The sequence below is a fragment of the Megalobrama amblycephala genome, linkage group LG13 (assembly GCF_018812025.1).
Source record: "Megalobrama amblycephala isolate DHTTF-2021 linkage group LG13, ASM1881202v1, whole genome shotgun sequence".
In the NCBI taxonomy this organism is placed as follows: Eukaryota; Metazoa; Chordata; class Actinopteri; order Cypriniformes; family Xenocyprididae; genus Megalobrama; species Megalobrama amblycephala.
The window spans coordinates 33,776,846-33,799,523 of NC_063056.1; the positions used below are offsets into that span (position 1 = coordinate 33,776,846).

Genomic DNA, 22,678 nt, shown 5'->3' on the forward strand with positions numbered 1-22,678 from the left:
ACTTGTTTGTTCTATCTCGTCTAGATTACTGTAACTCACTTTACTATGGTATAAGTCAGTCTTCTATAGTGCGCTTACAGATGGTCCAAAATGCTGCTGCGAGATTGATTTCAGGCAGACGAAGGTTCGACCACATCTCACCCATTCTTATTTCACTAAATTGGTTACCAGTAAAATTTAGAATTAGTTTTAAAATTTTAACTTTTTTTTTTACAAATCATTGCATAATCAAGCCCCACCTTATCTCTCAGAGGCAATATCTATCTATAAACCAAATAGGTCCCTAAGATCCAATAATCTTGGTCTCCTCACTGTTCCTAGATCTAGGCTCCATTGCAGAGGTGATCGAGCCTTCGCTGTTGCTGGTCCTAATCTATGGAACAATTTACCAGCTTCTATTAGAGCTGCACCATCTATGTCTGTATTTAAATTCCAGCTTAAAAATCATTTTATGTCAATAGCTTTTATCTAGCCATGTTTAATCGTATTATGTTGTATTGTTATGTGATGTTTCAATGTTTTGTTATTTCTTATTCATTTTATTTTACTTGTATTGTACAGCACTTTGGATCAACTAGTAGTTGTGTGAAAGTGCTTTATAAATAAAGAAAGAAAAAAGACACCTCAGTCACACAATGAAAAGGTGTCATGCCTCAGACTAAAAGGCTTCAGTCATCGGACAAAACGGCATCGCGCCTCAGACTGAAAGGCTTCAGGTCTCAGGAAAAACGATGTCAGGTGTCAGGTGTCGGGACTCGTACAATTAGGCATCGAACAAAACAGCCTCCCGACCAAAAGGCATCAGACGAAACGGACTCAGGTAAAAAGGCATCAGACAAAACGGCCTCAGACTAAAAGGCATCAAACTCAAAGGCATCAGACGAAACAGACTTAGAAAGAAGCGAATTGCCCCGCCTCAATGTGATATCACGTGCACGCAGTTTTCTGTTAAATGTTACACTAAGTTGTATACAACATATCCCACTGAGATTATTTTGTAAATTTGTATTATTTACTAGTTTTATTTGCATGTATAAAAAGCTAGCAAAATAACACATTGCAACTAGCTTGCATTGCAAACTATCGTGAACACATACGAAAATTAACCATGGTTAAACGTGTTAAATATGATTTTTTTTTGTCGGCTACTATTTGTATAACAATAATTTTACTACAAATACCATAAACTATAGTGTAGCAAAACCATGGTTAATTTGGTTACCATGGTTAACTACAATAACCATTTTGTTTTATTTGTAGTAAAACCATGGTTTATTTTAATAAGAGAGGTAAAAAAAATATATATATATTTCAAGCTATTTGAATCCATTGTTATAAGCACAGCTGCTTTGTGTACAGAGGTTACCAAGGAAACGGCTTTATTTCTGCTGTTACAGTGCCACCTACTGTCAGAGAGTCGATTAGGCAAGGCAAGGCAATTTTATTTATTTAGCACATTTCATACACAATGGCAATTCAAAGTGCTTTACATAAAAAGGAAACAAATACATAAGAATAAAAAAGGAATGCATAAAAAATAAAAATAACAATAAAAACAGAATACCTCTATCTGGATGGAAGAGTCACATTTTACATTTTCATTCAGCCCATTGCTGTTTTTCTGCAAACCGATGTGAAAATCGCCATGTTCTTTTCTGTTCTTTTCTTTTCTTATTCGCCAAGGGATTACATAAATAGCCAACATGGATACCATCAACAGATAGATTCTACATAATTAACATGCACGCACACACACCTTACATCAATTTGGGAATAGTAACAGTAAAGAAAAAGACAAGTGAAGGGATAAAAGCCAAAAGAAAGTTAGGCTATAAAAAAAAACCAAACAAAACAAAACTGATGCCTTTTTGTCTGAGTCCGTTTCATCCGATGCCTTTTAGTCTGAAGCTGTTTAGTTCAATGCCTAATTGTAAAAGACCTGACACCTGACGTCGTTTTTCCTGAGACCTGAAGCCTTTCAGTCTGAGGCATGATGCCTTTTCGTTGTATGACTGAGGTGTGAAGAAGTCCTAATATGTACACCGTACTCAAGGTGTCACTGTGGCCTCAACGCTTCACCCTCACCTACTCTGAGCTGATTGCTATGTCTGAGGTAAACCACACCCTCCTCATTACCCTATGGACAAAGATATGTAAAAAAACATAAATGTAAAAATAAAGAAATGCAGAAATAAAGGAATGTAGAAATTAATAAATGTGGAAATGAACAAATATAGAAATAAACACATAAATAAATGTGTAAATAAATAAAAATCGAAATTAATAAATGTATAAAGAAAAAATAAATAAATGTGGAAAAAAATAAATATATACATAAATAAGGAAATAAATGTATAAATAATAATTTATTTATTTATTTATTTTGCTTTTCTATGTATATTTATTGATATATTTATTTATGTTTGCTTTTTTTTTTTTTTGTATTTGAGTCCTTAATACGGTTTTGTTCACACACAGGCCACGTTCACAGCAGCAGAATACGGTTGTCAGTCCTGTATTTGAGTCCTTAATACGGTTACGTTCACAGGCAGTACGGTTATTTACGGGAGTGACAACCGCATTTTATAACCAAACTAACACCCGTAAATTTTCAGGACTCACAACCACATTCTCGGAATTTTCGCGCTGTGTGAACGGAACAGGACTGGACAACTAGTTGTCCGTCACGTCATACAGTGCGAGAGAGCCGGTGTTTTGTGTGTGGTTTCGCTTTCGGTAACTTACAGCGACAAAGATATGAGCTGTGCATCATCTTAAGGTGTTAGGTCCAATCTCTGTTCTCCACCGGAGTGGCCCCCGTCAGTTTTGTGTTTCTTCGCAAAGGACGTGACACGCGAGTGCAACGGTTAAACACTCCGGCTATCGTGTGTTTACATGCTGCTGTTGGTTAATGAAGTTTGAATGGATACACTTGCAGTTCAATTAGTCTTTTGTCATGTCAAAAGTAATGAGACTATTCAGTTTTATGGACCATGTTTAATACATTGGTCACTGTCGTTATGGTTACTAGTAAGCGAATACAGGCTTGACTCTCATTGCACGTTCATACCATACAGTGTTCCAGACACTGCTGTAAGCTGCTGTGTGAACGGGACATTTCGAGACTCACACCTGTAAGTAAATGCGGTTGTCAATCCCAAAAACTGAGAGTGTGAACCGAACGTGGCCCTAGTGACACATGCCGCTGTCTGCTAGAGCTTTATGTACTAAATGGTGTAAATATGCACTTAACCACAGAATCTGTCTCTGACCACAACTACTTAAAAATCACATCTCAATCTGAAGCCACCTACATCTGATACGAGAACACAATGCATTGAGCCGGTGCCATTGTACACAACTCTGCTGAGAAACAACCACCATTCATTCAGTCGCCGAGCACCTTACCAATACACAACAGCTTCCAGATGCACACTTGGAATCAGCTCCTGATGACTGATGAAGCTGTGTCTTCATTTATTGCAGGATGATCTTGCTGAAAGTTTTGGTGTTTCAGAACCTGGTGTTGTGATAAATTCAAACTGCAAATTCAGGGTTCCTGGAATAGCTTCATCCAGGCGATGAAGTAATTGCAGACAGAGGCTTCACCATTACTGATCTCCTCTATGAAAGGAAGGTGAAACTTGTCATTCCAGCATTCACCAAGACAGACATGCAACTCTCCAAAGAAGACACCACCAACACTAGGCGCATCGCCAATGTACGTCCATGTTGAGCGAGTCATATGACTGAAAAACTTCAAAATCCTTTCTTACAACAGTTCCAATTAACCTCACCCCTAATCAGTGTAAATAGTTATTTTTATAAACCTTTACAATGTTTTCTAAACTGTGCAGTGTCAGTTAATGTTTCACTCAGACTGACTGAAAGAGTTAAAATACATTGGTGTGTGCAAGTATAAGCAAAACAAAATGTCCTACCTTCTTATGAAACCAAGTGAGACTAAAGACACTACTATAATCAGAACTGTTGGGGATCCAGTGACATCTATTGAGGACAAAGGAATATCTGTTGAGGAAAAATGTATCATTTATGCACAATAAATCAGTCATTTTCCAAATATGAATATTGTAGAAATTAAAATATTTATAGCTAATATGTTTACCAGTTCAACCAACCTTCAATGTGAATTTTAAATTCTTCAGATACAGTTGTTTTAAAGCTTCTCAAAGAACAAGAGTAACTCCCAGAGTCTTTAGTAGTTACACTGTATAGTAGTTAAACATATGGCTTATTCATACAGTTATCATAGCTTGATTTTCATTTAATCATGGAAATAAAGTTTTAGAATAAAGAAAGTAAAATAAAGTTACGGCATATATAAATAAGAAATATTTAAGATTTTGCACTATTTATATGACTCTAATTAAATAAGCAAATGTGAACTCAACCAGATATTAAGAAATTCTGAACATTCTTTCTGTTCTACCTTTCATTATAAAATTGGAAAAAAACACAATAGAAACATGTTATAGTGGCCTTTCGAGTTGTGATCACCATTATATGTGCAATAAATATTCAGTTTATTGCAATCTGATATCAGTTAAATCAGATCATTAGAGAAAGAATGAACAACTGACAAAATTTACAAAAGACAAAGAAAATCTTAGAATTAGAATAATTTGTAGCATTTCAATTCACTGTTTCAGTTATTTGGCTTACAGAAGATGATTTTATGTCACTGTATGAAAAAAGACTGAATAAAAGAAGTTGCAGAGACAAACACTGTCATTTCCATTTCCTTCTTAATACCCTTAGTTCTGATGGTCCCAAATAAGGACCAAAAAAGGCAAGTAGAGAATGAAAATGATCTTAAAAGTCTCTAAAGTTTCTTTATTTGCAAAACAGGTACCAATACAAAGGCTATAAGGGGGGAAAACATTCTAACTTTAACGTTTTATTTATTTCTAAGTAGGCTAAATGGGAACTGTATGTTTGGACTAGATATTTTGTAACTAAATGACTTGGAAACTGTGTACCAAATAACCTAAATTCACCTCACATGTTCTGGCTTGATATTTTGACATTTAATTCAAAATTTGTCACAGTATTCTTTCAAGTATAATTTATCTGTACTTTTTTTTTTTTTTTTTTTTTTACAAATCTGTAGATACAATATAGCACAGAACCACATTTCCCAGAGTCAGATTTCAGATCTCATGACGTCACTTCCCGTGGCTGCAATCGCTTCCTGCATGGATGTAAATGGGGACATGACACAGTCGTTTAGAGCTGTAAAATTCAAAATAATACTTCCGCAGGTATCTTTCCAAGTACTTGAACGCTATAATACTATTCTCCTTTAGTCTGCTCAGCGAAATCGGCGGCTGCGATGGAAGCCGTGCCGCGAATGCCGATGATTTGGCTGGATCTGAAGGAGGCTGGAGAGTTTCAGTTCAGCCCGTCTGTCAAACAGGTGAGGGACCACACAGGCCTGATCGAGTCACACACTACTGTCATTGCGCTTATACACACTGAAAATAAACAAAACTGCCTGTTTTATATAGCTGATCTGCCACAAAATTAAAGTTTTAGCCCTGGGCCTTGTTTTTCAGCTATTACGTGAGCTATTCTGTTTTCTTAAAGAAACAGTTCAACCTAACGTCCCATTAACCAAAATAAGCCTGCCATTATTTACTTACTCAGATGTCATTACAAATCCGAGTCTTTCCAATTCTTTATGTCGTTTGCAAACACAATAGGATACGTTTTATGTCATTTTCATATTTATATTTTCCATACAATGAAAGTGGGTGGGGACTGGTGCTGTCCAACACTAAAATGACAAGAAAGCAATGGTCAACTCTTGTGCTTTATTCCGAATGTTCTGGAGCCATATTATAGCTTCCTGTAAGATACATACAGACACTTTTTAACTATTATATATAATGAAAGCCTTTCTTGACAACTGTGGTCACCACTCACTTTTATTGTATCAAAAAAGAACAGACATTTTACTACAAATTACTAATTTTTTCATGTTCCACTGAAAACAAAAGTCATATGGGTTTTGGAAGACAGGAGAGTTAGTAAATAACACATTTAATTAAAAAAAAAATTGTGTTTAAAGAGTTTTTGAAAAGATAAACTTAACATAATTAACTTTTACCTTTTTTGCAGTAGATGTTGTGAATTATGCATCATAGTCTGTCATTTAACAAATCATATATCAGAACCTATTTGTTTATTCGGTCAGTCACACCTAAGCATTGCCATGTTCTCTTATGAGTTGGAATGGCACACCACTGATCATGTTTGCATGTTTTCTAAGTATAATCTTTGTTGTTTTCTCTGCAATTATTGCAGTGTCCCTCCTTGAGGATACATTTAAATTTACTCTGTTGTACTGTATTAAATGTTTATATTAATGCAGTAAACTTCAAAGAAACAAACAAACAAAAAAGAACATGCTTCCTTAACCACCTCCTCTTCCCAGCAGTCAGGAATTTTTATTAGTTTGCGTCATACATGTTAGTTATCACATCCATTCCTAACAAACTAGGCCAAAGTATAAATAGCAGGTTCAGGCTGTTAAAGGTGGTTGTTTATGTTTATGCATATGCATGGTAATTATTGATAGTGTTGCATGCAAACAAAATGATATCTTATTCTATGATATTTTAGTGAAGCAGAGGATCTGCTGCTCCAGGATATTTTCTTCTTCTTATTTGTATTTATAGTGCTATATAAATAAATAAAGTTGCCCAAAGTGCTTTACAAGGTGAACACAGAAATTAACACATCAGCATGATTATAATAAATAACATTTAAAACTAATACAATCATAGGCCATCAGCCATTTTTAAAAAGCCATAGAATATAAGTGAATTTTTAACTTAGATTTAAAAATAGCCATAGTTTGTGCCGTTCTAATAACTAGCGGCACCTTATTCCATAGATTAGGACCGGCCACCACAAATGCACCGTCACCCCTGTGTTTAGATCTAGTTCTTGGCACTGTTTAAAGTGCAAGATCACCTGATCTAAGTGATCTAGGAGGAACATGACTTACGAGGAGGTCTGCAAGATAAGATGTTGCAAGGTTATTGATGGACTTGAAAACCATGACCAGGATATTGAACTCAATTTTGTATTTTACAGGTAGCCAATTCAACGAGATCTTGTAGGCTCCATCATAAAGCCTGGTTATTTTTGTCAGTGTCTCTTTACTGTGTAATAATTTAAACAATTTATGATTTTTTTAATTGTATTGAATGGTCTATTCAGTGGCCAAAAAGATCAGAAGACTTCTTTGCTTTGTTTCTTTCAATCACCAGTGCATATTTCATTTTTCTTGGATATTTAATTTAATTCTGGAAAAATCTGAAAGTTTTAGTATTTAAAAAAAAAAAATTAAAACAAAGAAAAGTTATGGCATAAAATAAAAAGGAATAATTAAGATTTTACATGACACTAATCAAATAAACAATTGTAAACTCCATATATACCAAATATTATATTTAAAAAAAAATCGTATTGAATTGAATGGTCTTGTTTGTGGCCAAAGAGATCAGACTACATTTTGCTTTCTTTTGTTTTTGCAATCGTTTACCATTTACCAATCCTTATCTGCTGAGCTGTAACTCTGCCAACTTCTTTTTCCCTTTTCTCAGTTCATACTGAAGAACTATGGGGAAGATCCTGACAATTATAATGAGCAGTTGAAGAAACTGGAGCAACTCAGACAGGTGAGCCTTACAGTGCTTTCAAGGTATATTTTTAATCATCATGTGTCTTCACTGAAAATCTATCTTGGCGTTGATGGCACCATGCTCTACCAGTTGAGCAACAGGTATACAAGAAGTCTATGGTCATAACTTTTCTACATTCCTTGCATTTTCTTTCCTTTCTAGAGTGCTGTGAATGTCACACGAGACTTTGAGGGCTGCAGTACCTTAAGGAAGTACTTCGGGCAGCTGCATTATCTTCAGAGTCGTGTGCCTCTGGGATTGGGGCAGGAAGCCGCTGTCCCTATCTCCTGGTGAGGGCTCCAAACCAGCCATCATACTTCCCCCTTGTCTACTTCCTTTTGTCTTCCTCTTATACATTTTTTGTTTAATATATAGGACAGAGATATTTTCTGGAAAGACAGTAACCCATGAAGACATCTGCTATGAGCAGGCCTGCATCCTTTATAATTTGGGTGAGTTAGTACTAAACTGATACATATTATTCCTCTGGTCAATGACTGCATTGTCTGCGATAAAGAACTAATGTGTTGTTGAAAAGAGGGTATTGTTCAAGATCAGGCTTGTTTCCTGATTCAAGTCATGTTTCCCATGCTGTAGGAGCACTCCATTCGATGTTGGGAGCCATGGACAACAGGGTGTCTGAAGAGGTGAGCTGAACTACAGAAGACACTGCATGGAATTATTTAAACGTCATGTGATTTAATGCAGTGTGCACATAATGTCAGAATTGCTGGTTCAATCTGAAATATTCACTTTATCAGGCTGAGAGATTATTTTTATTTCAGCACTTGTTCACAAATAACAAACACATTTATGTTTTTTTTTTTTTTGTTTTGTTTTTTTTTTGAAAAAATTCTAACTTTGCTGTGTTGTTAAAGTTGCGATGTAACTGAAGTAGTGACAGATATTTTCTTCAGAATTGTGACGTAGATCTGAGTGAAACAGATTATCGAAGAAGAAAAAATGTAGGGTGGGGGATTCTACTCATCGATTGTTGATTGGATGGAGGCAGTTTGGAATGCAAGCTTGCAGTCGATTGCTAGAAAGGGGCCAGATTAAAAAATGTGAAAATTTTGAGCTCAAAAAAGGAAGTTAAAAAAGAAACACGCATTGATGAAATGTTCACAATAAGATCAGTAATATGCATTTAGAAAATAGTATGAATGCAGACTTCAACACATTATCAATAGTAAAATTATAACAAATATCAGAAAGGAAGAGGACAGTATTTCATAGTGGTACATTAGCATGCAGCCATTTAACATGACACCAGATTGAGAAAGTGTTTTAGAGTTTTGTGAGCAATATAAATCTGACAGTCATTGAAAAGATTGTGGACAGTCTGTGGGTGTGCTGTGGGAGGTTGTGACTAAGTAGGAAAAGTCTGAGATTTCATAAAATTCTTTTTTACTGGTCTGGAACTCACAATTAATTATGGCAATTTGCAGTAAAAGGATTTTTTTCTAGGGTCCTAACTCTCACTCTTCCTTTAACTGTTAGGGAATGAAAGTATCTTGCACACACTTTCAGTGCTCAGCTGGAGCGTTCACCTACCTGCGAGATCACTTCAGCCACAACTTCAGTGTGGACATGAGTCACCAGATCCTCAATCTCAACATTAATCTCATGCTGGTATGATCTCTTGTTAGTTTCACTCATATGGTTTCACATATATATGTATATACATATTTTCTCATTTGCCATTTTATAGATTTGGACTAAAGTACCAATTACTCTTTTTAGGGTCAGGCCCAAGAGTGCTTGTTGGAAAAATCGATGTTGGACAACCGGAAGAGCTTTCTTGTTGCTCGAATAAGTGCCCAGGTACCCCCCCCCCCCTTTTTTTTTCTTTCTTTCTTTCTTTCTTTCTTTCTTTCTTTCTTTCTTTCTTTCTTTCTTTCTTTCTTTCTTTTTTTTAAAACCATTTAAACCATTAAAGGGTTAGTTCACCCAAAAATGAAAATTCTGTCATTTATTACTCACCCTCATACCGTTCCACACCTGTAAAACCTTCGTTAATCTTCAGAAAACAAATTAAGATATTTTAGTTGAAATCCGATGGCTCTGTGAGGCCTGCATAGGGAGCACTGGACACTTCCTCTCTCAAGATCCATAAAGATAATAAAAACATATTTAAATCAGTTCATGTGAGTACAGTGGTTCAATATTAATATTATAAAGTGATGAGAATATTTTTGGAGCGCCAAAAAAACAAAAGAACGACTTATTTAGTGATGGCTGATTTCAAAACACTGCTTCAGGAAGCATCGGAGCACATATGAATCAGTGTGTCGAATCTGCTGTTCGGAGCGCCAAAGTCTGGCAGTTTGACACGAGATCTGAATCAAGATTCGACACACTGATTCATTTATGCTCCGATGCTTCCTGAAGCAGTGTTTTGAAATCGACCATCACTATATAAGTCGTTATTTTGTTTTTTTGGCGCTCCAAAAATATTCTCGTCGCTTTATAATATTAATGTTGAGCCACTGTACTCACATGAACTGATTTAAATATGTTTTTAGTACCTTTATGGATCTTGAGAGAGGAAGTGTCCATTGCTCCCTATGCAGGCCTCACGGAGCCATTGGATTTCAACTAAAATATCTTAATTTGTGTTCTGAAGATTAACGAAGGTCTTGCGGGTCTGGAACGGCATGAGGGTGAGTAATAAATGACAGAATTTTCATTTTTGGGTGAACTAACCCTTTAAAATTACGTTACATCTGTGTCAAAGAATATTGAGGGGTTTTTACATTTCACTTTAAGACTTTACAGTTTGTTACTAAATTTGAGCATGCTGGCTGTAGTATGGCTAATATCTGATCGCATATGAAATCTCTTTGTCTTCAGGTGGTGGACTATTACAAAGAGGCGTGCAGAGCTCTGGAGAATTCCGAAACGGTTTCAATGTTGGGAAAGATCCAGAAAGACTGGAAGAAATTAGTACAAATGAAGATTTACTACTTTGCTGCAGTTGCTCATGTGAGTCTTCTATTCAAACTGATGGAATAACTACAAAGCAGAATGGTCATATGTTTATTTACTTTTTTATTTTTTTATTTTTTTATACATATTTCTAAGTAAGTCATACTAAATCCTCTTTCTCTCAACAGTTGCACATGGGGAAACAGGCCGAAGAGCAGCAGAAATATGGAGAGAGGGTACATACTGCCTTTTTTTCTGTCTTCAGTTTCAGCCATCTGTAGTCTTTGGCATGGAGAACTAGTTTCCACTTAGTTCTCCATGCCACTCCATCTTAGTCTCTTGTTGTTTAAAGAGTGTTTTTTTTTTTTTTTTTAACTAATGTTTATTGTTATTTACTTTGATTTCTAGCTGAAACCATAGACCAGGGATTGGCAAACTCAGTCCTGGAGGGCCACTGTCCTGCAGAGTTTAGCTCCAACCCTGATAAAACTCACTTGCCTTTAGCCTTCTACTAATCCTGAAGACACTGATTAGCTGGTTCAGGTGTGTGTGTTTAGCAGGGTGTTCGCAGGGTCTTAAAAAGTATTAAAAGTTGATAAATCAATTTAGAGAAAATTTAAGGCCCCTAAAAAGTCTTAAATGCTATTTTCCAAGGTATTAAATTTTGTATCATCTTTTCATTATGTATATTTGTCCAAAGAGGTTATATGCTAAAGTTTTCTTGAATTTAATCATTGCGTAGGTGAATAGTGGGATTCTGTGTTGTTTATTTATGGAATCCCGCTAGATTTGACGTCATCTGTTACCGCGTTCACTGACTGACTGGACTGCTGCGTGATAGCCCAGGGGGGGTTTTCCAGAAAGCAAGGTTAACTTACCGTCACATATACCCTGAACTCTCAGTCGATTAACCCAAACCTTGCTTACTCGAGGTATGCTGGTTCCAAAAACGGGAGTAAGTTCAGCCAACCCAGAGGATGTTCCCGGTTAACACACAAGAAATTCTCAACAGAGCAATGAATCAATAATTCACCATGGAAACAAATGCTAAGAAAAAGCACGTCATTCGACTTTCTTCTTCTTCTTTTGTTTAATGCTGATTTACATAACCTACTTAGTGCACATCACCACCTATTTGGTGGTTGTGCAAACATTTTTTCAATCTTTTATTTTAATAAGTAATCTAAATTCACTGAGAATAAGAATTATATTGTTTGTTTGATGTTAATTATTTAATAAGATATAACATATGTATTTTATTATAGAAAGTATAGCATAGAAAACGTCTTTTTATAAAAAGGGGGAATAAAGCAGATCCATGTGTGAGATGATGACAATAAATTAAATCCATGTATTAGAATTGAATAAACATTTAAACATTACCACTTTATAATAGTGTTTTATAATAAATATATATATAGAACATGCATCTGAATACCTTTTAAACAAACTAACCCTGGAACATAACTTGCTCCGGTTATGTTCAGAGAGTAAGTTGCTATGGCTACTTACATACACTGAAAGTTACCTTCGTTTTTGGAACTGAAAGTTGAGGTTATCCACCTACTTACTCTTAAACATACCCAGGTATGTCACATAACCTGCTTTCTGGAATACCCCCCCAGGTTCCTTTATTCCCAGTTAAACAACATCATTGACTAATGGGGAAATGCAAGTTTTCATGCAAATGGTTGGAGGATAAGGAGTTGGAACCATGGATGAGGGTCGTCTCTGGGAATAACAGTGAGGCATACTGCTCTGTGTCGGAAGGAGATTAGCGTAGCCTCGGGGATCAGCGCTGTCCGGTCCCACATGCTAAGTGCTAGCCACAAAGTCGCTATGGGATGCAAAATGCATGTTTCTATCATGCATTTCTGTCAACTACCTGTTTAGTTGTGCTATCTAACAATCAAATAAATGTGAGTAAAAGTATCACCGATGTAACCGTTTAAAACTTGAAGTGGCGATAAGGTCTTAAAATGTATGGAAAGAGTCTTAAAAAAGGTCTTAAGAGATATTCAATTTAACTCAACAATTCCTGTATATACCCTGTTTAGTGTTGAAGCTAAACTCTGCAGGACAGTTTCCTTCCAGGACCGAGTTGTCCATCCCTGCCATAGACTATTATATAGAAAGAGGAAGAGGATGGTTTTGAAATGAACCTATAAAGAACCAGCTGTTTTGTAAATCTTCTTACTCTAATACTTTATTTAACTTTTCAACAGGTTGCTTACCTTCAAAGCTCAATAGACAAACTCAACGAAGCAATTAAGCTGGCCAAGGGTCAGCCAGACAGTGTACAGGAAGCCCTTCGATTTACCATGGATGTCATTGGGGGAAAGTAAGCATATGTGATAATTAACGTCTTACCAAATGCATCATTCATTCTTTATAAAAGTCACAGGAAACACATTTGTGTCACTTCTCATTTTAGATTTAATTCTGCCAAAAAAGACAATGACTTCATTTACCATGAATCTGTGCCATCTCTGGAGACGTTGACCTCTGTGAAAGGTATTTTGGCCAACATATGTTGTTGTACTCTGTGGTAATTTCATTCATTAGTTATTATGGCATGACTAGAATAAGCGCATGTTTCCATGAAAAAAATATCAGTAAAGGTGTGGTCACATTTACCGTTTCTTGACGAAATCTGATTTCACAAGGGAAATCAAGTTGTTCCAGTAGGAATCTGCATGATCAGGAGTTTTATGTGAGGGCAAAAGAGTTCCCTAAGCAGGTGTCGCTCATTTTCAAGTTGATCATGTGAATTTACTGCGTTGACCAACAGAAAGCTGCTTGGTTTGAAAGTGACTTCTGTGTGAGCTGTGCTTTATACATCTCTACTCTATAGACAATAGACAATGCTCGCAAAATTTTGCTGCAATTTCGCTAATGTGACCAAAAAAACACTGTGAGGATTAACACTCTCCTGCCTTCATCACAGGTGCCCCATTGGTGAAAGCTTTGCCTGTAAACCCAACAGACCCTAGTGTCACTGGCCCAGACATTTTCGCAAAGCTGGTGCCAATGGCTGCCCACGAGGCCTCCTCTCTTTACAGGTTAGGCTCAACTTCCAACTATTCTTACACAAAATACTAATGTACTAATACTAAAATACTAAAATTATTGAAGTATTTTCAGGGACCATGTGCAATTTGTCTTTATTTAATTTGAGTTAAATTATTTTTTTAGGACTATGTGCTTTTTAAATACGTATGTTCTTTATTATTATTATTATTATATGTATTATTTAATCTTAGCTGTTGTGGTGATTAATTTATTATTAGTCGGGTGTTTGTTTGTCTTATTGTCTGTAATTGATAATTGTTGTGTGAGCTACTGGATATATATATATATATATATATATATATATATATACAGTACAGTCCAAAAGTTTGGAACCACTAAGATTAATGTTTTTAAAAGAAGTTTCGTCTGCTCACCAAGGCTACATTTATTTAATTAAAAATACAGTAAAAAACAGTAATATTGTGAAATATTATTACAATTTAAAATAACTGTGTACTATTTAAATATATTTGACAAAGTAATTTATTCCTGTGATGCAAAGCTGAATTTTCAGCATCGTTACTCCAGTCTTCAGTGTCACATGATCCTTCAGAAATCATTCTAATATGCTGATTTGCTGCTCAATAAACATTTATGATTATTTTCAATGTTGAAAACAGTTGTGTACTTTTTTTTCAGGATTCCTTGATGAATAGAAAGTTCAAAAGAACAGCATTTATCTGAAATACAAAGCTTCTGTAGCATTATACACTACCGTTCAAAAGTTTGGGGTCAGTAAGAATTTTTATTTTTATTTTTTTGAAAAGAAATTAAAGAAATGAATACTTTTATTCAGCAAGGATGCATTAAATCAATCAAAAGTGGCAGTAAAGACATTTATAATGTTACAAAAGATTAGATTTCAGATAAACACTGTTCTTTTGAACTTTCTATTCATCAAATAATCCTGAAAAAAAATATTGTACACAAATATTTTGTACAATTGTACACAGTAAATGTTTCTTGAGCAGCAGATCAGCATATTAGAATGATTTCTGAAGGATCATGTGACACTGAAGACTGGAGTAATGATGCTGAAAATTCAGCTTTGCCATCACAGGAATAAATTACTTTGTCAAATATATTCAAATAGAAAACAGTTATTTTAAATTGTAATAATATTTCACAATATTACTGTTTTTTACTGTATTTTTAATTAAATAAATGTAGCCTTGGTGAGCAGACGAAACTTCTTTTAAAAACATTAAAAATCTTAGTGGTTCCAAACTTTTGGAACTTTTTATATATATATATATATATATATATATATATATATATATATATATATATATATATATATATATATATATATATATATATATATATATATATAATTTTACAGCTTGAAGGGTTTTATTTTAGGCAAAATTCAGTGTTTTTATGTGTGTGTGTGTATATATATATATATATATATATATATATATATACACATAAAAACACAGAATTTTGCCTAAAATAAAACCCTTCAAGCTGTAAAATATTGAAGTACATCTTTTCTTGTTCTACAGTTCCGTTATGAAAATGATTAATTCCACTGTGCTATATTTGAGGAGAATCAAATATAGGACAAAGTATCAGTGTTTTACCATTAACACTCTTCCTTTTTCTGTCAAATTTACAGTGAAGAGAAGGCCAAGCTGCTACGGGATATCATGGCAAAAATAGATGGCAAGAATGAGACATTAGAGTGAGTGCAAAAAACTTTTATATTTTATATGAAATGGGTAGACAGTATGCATCTAAAATCTAAATGTCTCAAATGTCATATTCCTATAGGCAGTTCATGGACTCTCTCGGTCTGGACCCAGAGTCAGTGGACAATATGGAGATGTATAATACCCTTCCGTCTGTGCTGATGGAAAAATGTGCTGCGTTGAGTGTGAGACCTGACACTGTAAAAAATCTCATCCAATCAATGCAGGGTTAGTGATGTCTCTTTTCCCCTGGTTATTTTATTTTGCACTGGTATTTAAAGCTAATTAATTTAGCTTTGATTATTCAAACAAGTTCTTCCTCTCAGTTCAAGCTATTAAAGGGATAGTTCAACCACAAATGAAAATTCTGTCATCATTTACTCACCCTCAAGTTGTTACAAGCCTATATCATTTTTTTTTGTTCTACTGAACTCAGATATTTTGAAGAATGTTTGTAACAGTTGTGGGGCACCTTTGACGTCCATAGTATTTTTGGTTACAAACATTCTTCAAAATATCTTGCTTTGTGTTCAGCAGAAGAAAGAAATTTATACAGGTTTGGAACAAATTGAGGATGAGTAAATGATAACAGAATTTTCATTTTTGGGTTAACTATACCTTTACGCAGCTATTGAAAATATACAGCTAAGCATCAAGAAAAAGTCTAAATTCTTCCTCCATCCTCAGTCCTCTCAGGTGTGTTCACTGATGTGGAAGCCTCTCTGCGGGAGATTCGAGATGTTTTGGATGAGGATGAGGCAGAGGAGAGAAGACTAGAAGAGGCTGCAGGGAAGCAGGCTGTACCAGATCGGCCCTCAACCCTGGCCGAGCTGCGGAGGGACTTGGAAAAGTATTTGGAAGCCCATGAGAAAGCCAGCTTCACCAACACAGAACTTCATCGGGCCATGAATCTGCACATCAGCAATCTCAGACTCCTCGGTGGTCCACTAGACACTCTTAGAGAGGCATTGCCGAGACCTCAACTTAGTGAGGGTGGGTGTTTTGTTACAACATAATTAAAAAAACATCATGTTATGTATGTTTATGAGAATTATAATTTTTGAGATTTTCAGATGAGATGGCAGGTCTCCAGACTATGAAGAGAATTCTGAGTAAAGTGCAAGAAATGCGGGACCAACGAAGCTCCCTGGAGAAGCAGCTTAGAGACCTGATTCAGCAGGACGACATCACTACTGCTCTGGTCACAACTGAGCGTGCTGACATGAAGGTATGGGCTTTAATGACTGTGGCACTTCTTTTTAAAGGGATTGTATTAGAAATCTGTCACTGTGCATTGTAGTTTTAACTTTGCTCACTTTTCCCTCATAGAAACTGTTTGAGGAGCAGCTTAAGAAGTATGAGCAGGTGAAAGTATACATTGATCAGAACCTGGCAGCTCAAGAGAATATCCTGAAAGCACTGACAGAAGCTAATGTACAGTATGCCACTGTGCGCAAGGGCCTGACAGAAACCGAACACAAGTATGACTTGAGGAATAACATTTAAATGTTAAAAATATACAAGTATACAAGAATTTAATATCATGTGTAGCATCGGCAGAATACTTCTAAAGGATATAAATGGTTTCTATTTACTTTTTAGATGGAACAGCACTGTACAGATGCTAGTGGCCTCCTATGAGGCCTATGAAGACCTAATGAAGAAATCTCAGGAAGGCAAAGAGTTTTATGAAGATCTGGAAACAAAGTCCTCTCGCTTATTGGAGAGAGCCAAGACTGTCTGTAAGGCACGAAAGGAGGAGAGACAAGCCATTATGGAAAGGTAACTGGAGTTTGATCAATTAAATGTGATTAAAGAAACAAAAAACTCTTTGTCAACATTTTTTAAAAGAAAGTTTGATGTATTACCTCCAATTAATTTGATTCCGTCTAATGTCTAACAGAGAGCTCAAACAAAAGGCTCCCCAAAGACCCACTGCCCCAAAGCCTCCCCAGAAGAAAGGCCAAAGTGTGGATCTTGCCAACTCAGATGACCCTGAACTGGCAGAACTGAATGCTGCTATCCTAGCCCTTGGTGGAGATCTCCCAGAAGAGCTACGCAGCCTGCCTCCTGAACTCGCAATTCCACCATCTGGTCATCCTGCAACACTTTCCGGGGCCGCTGCTAGCTCCATTCTGCGCTGGTCTGGAGCTAGCTCAGCATTACTCTTTGCGCAACCCCGATTTCCCCCAAATTTACCACCTCCTGAAGTTCTTGCTCAAATCTCCCGTTTTCCACCACCTCATAGTTTCAGTCCCAGTCTTCCCCAGTCTCTTCTGACACAGCAACAGTTCCCACAGATGCCCAACCCTCAGGTCCTTCCACCACCACCTGTGTCTGGGTACTGCCCTCCATCTTCACAGAACCAACCTGGCCCACCAGTTACTCCAGTCCGACCTTCCACCACTACAGTGGATAGTGTACAGACACCTATTCCTAGCTATAGTCCTGCATCTGCCCAGGCAGTTATGCCTCCTCCTGGCCAACACCAACCGATGCCACCAGTGTCATCAGTGTATGCAGTGCCACCTCAAATGGCACCCCATGTCCAGTACATGCAACAACCTGGTGTTCCCATGGGCCAACCTCCACAGGCAATGCCAGCCCCTCATTCGCAGCCTCAACCTCGGCAGGTATTTGCTCAACAAGGTGGTCAAAGCCAACCACAGCCGTTTTACCCATCTGTACCAACTCAACAGCAAATTCCAAGACCTTTGACTGTGCCGCAGCCTCCACAGCACACTCAGCCTCAATTCCCACAGTACATAGCCCAAATAAGACAACCAGGACCACCAAGCTTTCAGCAACCTCAAATCCAAGGACAGTTTGGAGCTCCAGCTACCCATATGCAGCCCCATCAGGGTTACTCCCCTGTCTCGTTTGTTCCGAAGTCCCAACCTTCTCAAGTTAACACTGTCACCCCGGGCCAGATGTCCCATCCAGGCATATCTCCACACATGCCACCACACCCCCAACCAGTGCCTCCTGTGTCAATGGCACACTTAGCTCATGTTAATCAGCAAATGCCTCCGTCCTCCCAAACAGTGCCCTCTATGTCAATGCCACATTTAGCCCACGTTAATCAACAAATTCCCCCTTCCTCCCAGCCAGTGCCGTCTGTGTCAATGCCACACTTAGCACATGTCAATCAACAAATTCCCCCTGCTTCCCAGCCCCAAACACCTCCCGTCATCAATCAGATGCCCCATGCTTCTCACCCTCAGATACACCCGTCCTCTCATCACTTAGGCCCTGCACCCCATATGCAGATACCTCCTGCCTCAAAACAGATGCCTCCTCCCCAGCAGCCACAAATGCTTGTGCCATCTACTCACATGTCTCCTCCATCTCACCCACAAATGCCTGCAGTCTCCCAACCACTATCTCACTGCCCCCAGTCCCAGATAATCCCTTCTCATCAATCCAACCAACAGCCAGCATACCCAACAGTCCCTCCGAGGGCTACTGTTCCTGTTCAGCCTCAGGTACCCCATGGCCCACTCTCATCACATGTACAAATGCACCCCAGCACACCTTCACAGCATCAAAACCACCCTCATCCTCAAATCCTTCCCCATTCCTGTCCTCCAGCACTCCCTCACAATATCTACAAATCTCAGCCAACCATTCCCCCTAGCTCTGCACCTTTGAGTTTTCCAGGAGGAATTCCTATGGTTCCCAACCAGGCTGTGGCCTCTCTGCAACCTCAATCCCAGCCACCCACTTCACAGTCTTTAGCCCCACAACAGCTACCCCCAGGAGGCCCAATATCTTATGCTGTTCCACAAGGTGGAAACATTCCTCCTGGACCAATGCAGCATCCTGTAGCTGCTGCTCCCCCAGGGCCTCAATGCATGATACCTCCATCCTCAGGAGCACCAGGGGCACCACAACCACATGTGCTACCTTCTCCTGCCCCATCACCTTCTCCCTCTCCTGGCCCTCCATCCCTTGGTATGGTTACCCAGCGACCATCTCCTGCTCTTACACCAGTTGGAGGAGCAGCATTACCACAGTCTTCAGTTCAGGCTCCAACTCCCACTGGTCCCATACCTCCACCTGACTCCACTTTGTTTCAGCGACAGAACTCTAGTACTGATGACTTACTTTCCTCAAGCCCTGAGAGCCAGCATGGAGGCACCAAGGACACCGCCAATGTCTTACTACCCACCAAAGCTGACCCTCAGGAGGAACATCACAGAAAAAAAGCAGAGGGTGTGAGACTTATTCAGGGTGACCCTTACCAAGCACCAGAAAGGGTCTCAAAACTCAGTGCACAGCTAGAACGGTTTCGATCAACAGTCCAGTCCTTAGAGCGCCCAACAGGGAAGGGAGGTCTGTCAGAACTTGATATTCAATGGAAAGAACTGCAGGAGCAACAGGAGAAGGATACTCGCCAGCTTTCTATTGCCATTGCTCGTTGCTACACAATGAAGAACCGCCATCAGGATGTGATGCCTTACGACTGCAATCGTGTTGTCTTGCACTCCGGTAAAGACGATTACATCAATGCCAGTTTCATTGAGGACCTATCTGCATACTGCCCCCGGCTCATTGCAACACAGGCTCCCCTCACTGGCACCGCAGCTGACTTCTGGCTCATGGTTTATGAGCAGAAGGTTTCTGTAATCGTCATGCTAGTGTCTGAGCAAGAACTGGAGAAGGTAAATATGCTGTAGAAAGGGTTCTCCTGGTCATTTTTAGAATATCAGTTGCTGTTGACATTATTTTTTAAAGTTTTGCAATGTTCTATCTTATTCCCAGCAAAAGGTGTTGCGCTACTTTCCATCAGAGAGAGGCCAACAGCTTGCTCAGGGTCCAATCACCCTTACCCTTACCACCCAGAAGAGCACTCCTACTCATATAGAGCGGATGATAGGACTACAGTATCGGGACCAGAGTCTGAGACGCACTGTTGTACACCTCCAGTTTACTTCATGGCCTGAACTGTGAGGACTCATTCTCCATACATATTCAGAGTCAATATATTAAAATTGCTGCCTCTTGAAACATTTGTCACTCATGTTTTTGGTTTATTTTTTGTTGAAAGGGGCCTCCCAGAGAGTAAAAGCAATCTCATCTGTTTCATTCAAGAAGTCCATGGACATTACCTGCTTCAGCGCCCGCTACACACTCCAGTTGTAGTGCATTGCAGGTACTATATTTCAAACATTCATCAAAGAATTTATTAATGACACTGAATAAACAGACAAAGCTAAGTATAAGTAGAAAAGAACAAGTACTTTTTTCTGTTTCTCGTAGCTCTGGTGTTGGCCGTACTGGTGCCTTCTGTCTGCTTTATGCAGCACTGCAAGAAATTGAGGCTGGCAATGGTATTCCTGACCTGATCCAGCTGGTGAGGAAAATGAGGCAGCAGAGGAAGAACATGCTCCAAGAAAAGGTAATTGTTCACTTACAGTGAGATTTGAGATTTTGCAATTGTTTAATTGCTAGAATATAATGGTACCTTTGTTAAAAAATCTCCACAGCTTCACCTCAAATTTTGCTATGAGGCTGTTCTTAAACATACAGAGCAGGTTCTGCAACGCCACGGCATCATAACGTCCTCTTGCACCAGGACCCCCAACAACATTGCATTGAAGGTAACCCCTTATTTACTCTTATTTACTCACTTGTCTGTTTAAATAAACGAACATCAGAGTATGACTGTTTATCTAATGTTGTGTGTGTCTTTCTAGTCATACTCGCGACAGGAATCTCAAGACATTGTCCTGGGAGGAGACATGCCTATTAGCTCCATACAGGCCACCGTAGCCAAACTAAGCATTCGACCACCCAGTATTGAACATGAACAAGAGCCCAGCCAAGACCAGATTCCCTCTGCTTCCGAAGCGGCAAGCATAGGGGAACCAGATCCTACAGATATGTCAATTCAGCCTTCTCAGGACCCTCTTTATTATGAAGCGATGCCTGATTCCATCAGTCCCCCCCTCTCTTGCACTTCTTCTCCAGGCAAGACGCAGTCACCTTCGCCTTCTAGCAGCCATGGAAATGGGTTCACTGGGTCCACTCCTGCCTCCCCCATCTCAAATCACCACCTTTCCGCTGAAGCTGCGCCTTGTGCTCCATCGCCTCCCACCTCCTCATCTTTAGACCTGCTGGCTTCTCTCACACCTGAAGCCTTCACGTTGGACAGTGCCCATCGAGGAAAACAGCGATTTAGCAAACAAAGCTTCCTTCAGCCGCAGGAAGGTAAAGGCCTGCAGGGACCTCCAGAGGGCGATGATCCGCTCAGTAGTTTGGATCCTCTCTGGTCACTCAACAAAAGCTGAATCAAAACAACAGAACTCTTTTACCTTATCCGCCACAGGCAGTCCTCTTATGAGCTGCTTCTGACCCCATGTAACACCTTGTCCATGTTCATGCCTCTTGATCCTCATCAATGTGTGTCCGTTTGCTTGTGTCCTGATAAGTCTTTTCAGTTGGCACTTTTCCAGCACTGATCCTGGTGTTTTAGGTTACATTCCGTAAATCCAGTCTTGTCTCCTAGCATGCACTTCTAATGCCATGGTGTTTGTGATTGCCTGTAAGGTGCCTGAGTTTTGGTTCTTCTGCGGTAGACATCTGCCTTTACACCAAAAATGTAAACATGGAGAATGGAAAAATTGTGATAGAAACTGATATCCAAGTTACTATTGTCATTATCAGAAAACATATTAACAGTTTCATTGAGCGACTATCTGCTCGCCCTTTGTACACATGCTGCTTGCACAGTGGGTTGTATATTATTAGTCACTGCACCTGTCTTTGAGCTACAGTGATCTGCAACTTGTATGTAGGGACAAGATGGTTATGAAAATACTACTTGATATGACTTGATGTACTCGTTATATTTAAAACACTTACATTTCTGAATCATTTCGGAAATCATTGCATTTTTATGAGTTGATTCTAACTTGTCATTCTTTGAACTATGTAAATAAATCTTAACAAATGTCAGTATCTTGTTTTTTTGTTTTTCTGATTATTGTTTTTCAAATTAAAATAACCAAAATGTGAAGGTCTTGTTTGCCTCTGGTGGTAGATGCCATAACTACACCATCTGGCAACAAAGAGCATCTTTCTCTATTGATGGCTATTCAAAAACTTTTACAAATAAGTGTTTGAGGCCTCTTACAAGCATGACATTTACATATCTGTCCTTGCTGCACCATGTGCACTTTCAGATTCCTGAACAAACTGGATTTGAATGCAATGTTAAAAACAAAATGAAAACAATCTTTGGCAGAAATCACATTCATTTGTTGTTCA

General features: G+C 38.3%; 1 protein-coding gene across 1 annotated transcript; it reads left to right on the forward strand.

The window, feature by feature from the left end:
- Positions 1–5,181: 5,181 nt before the first annotated feature.
- ptpn23a (protein tyrosine phosphatase, non-receptor type 23, a) lies at positions 5,182–22,366 on the forward strand. Its single transcript, XM_048153673.1, has 24 exons — positions 5,182–5,437; positions 7,635–7,709; positions 7,875–8,002; positions 8,088–8,164; positions 8,310–8,359; positions 9,213–9,344; positions 9,456–9,536; positions 10,566–10,697; positions 10,829–10,876; positions 12,866–12,981; positions 13,075–13,154; positions 13,588–13,702; positions 15,334–15,399; positions 15,489–15,634; positions 16,094–16,399; positions 16,480–16,634; positions 16,736–16,887; positions 17,009–17,188; positions 17,310–20,070; positions 20,171–20,355; positions 20,457–20,561; positions 20,669–20,807; positions 20,896–21,009; positions 21,106–22,366. The coding sequence occupies exons 1-24, from the start codon at positions 5,354–5,356 to the stop codon at positions 21,697–21,699; spliced, it is 6,021 nt and encodes a 2,006-aa protein (XP_048009630.1). The 5' UTR covers positions 5,182–5,353; the 3' UTR covers positions 21,700–22,366.
- The last annotated feature ends 312 nt before the right edge of the window (positions 22,367–22,678 follow it).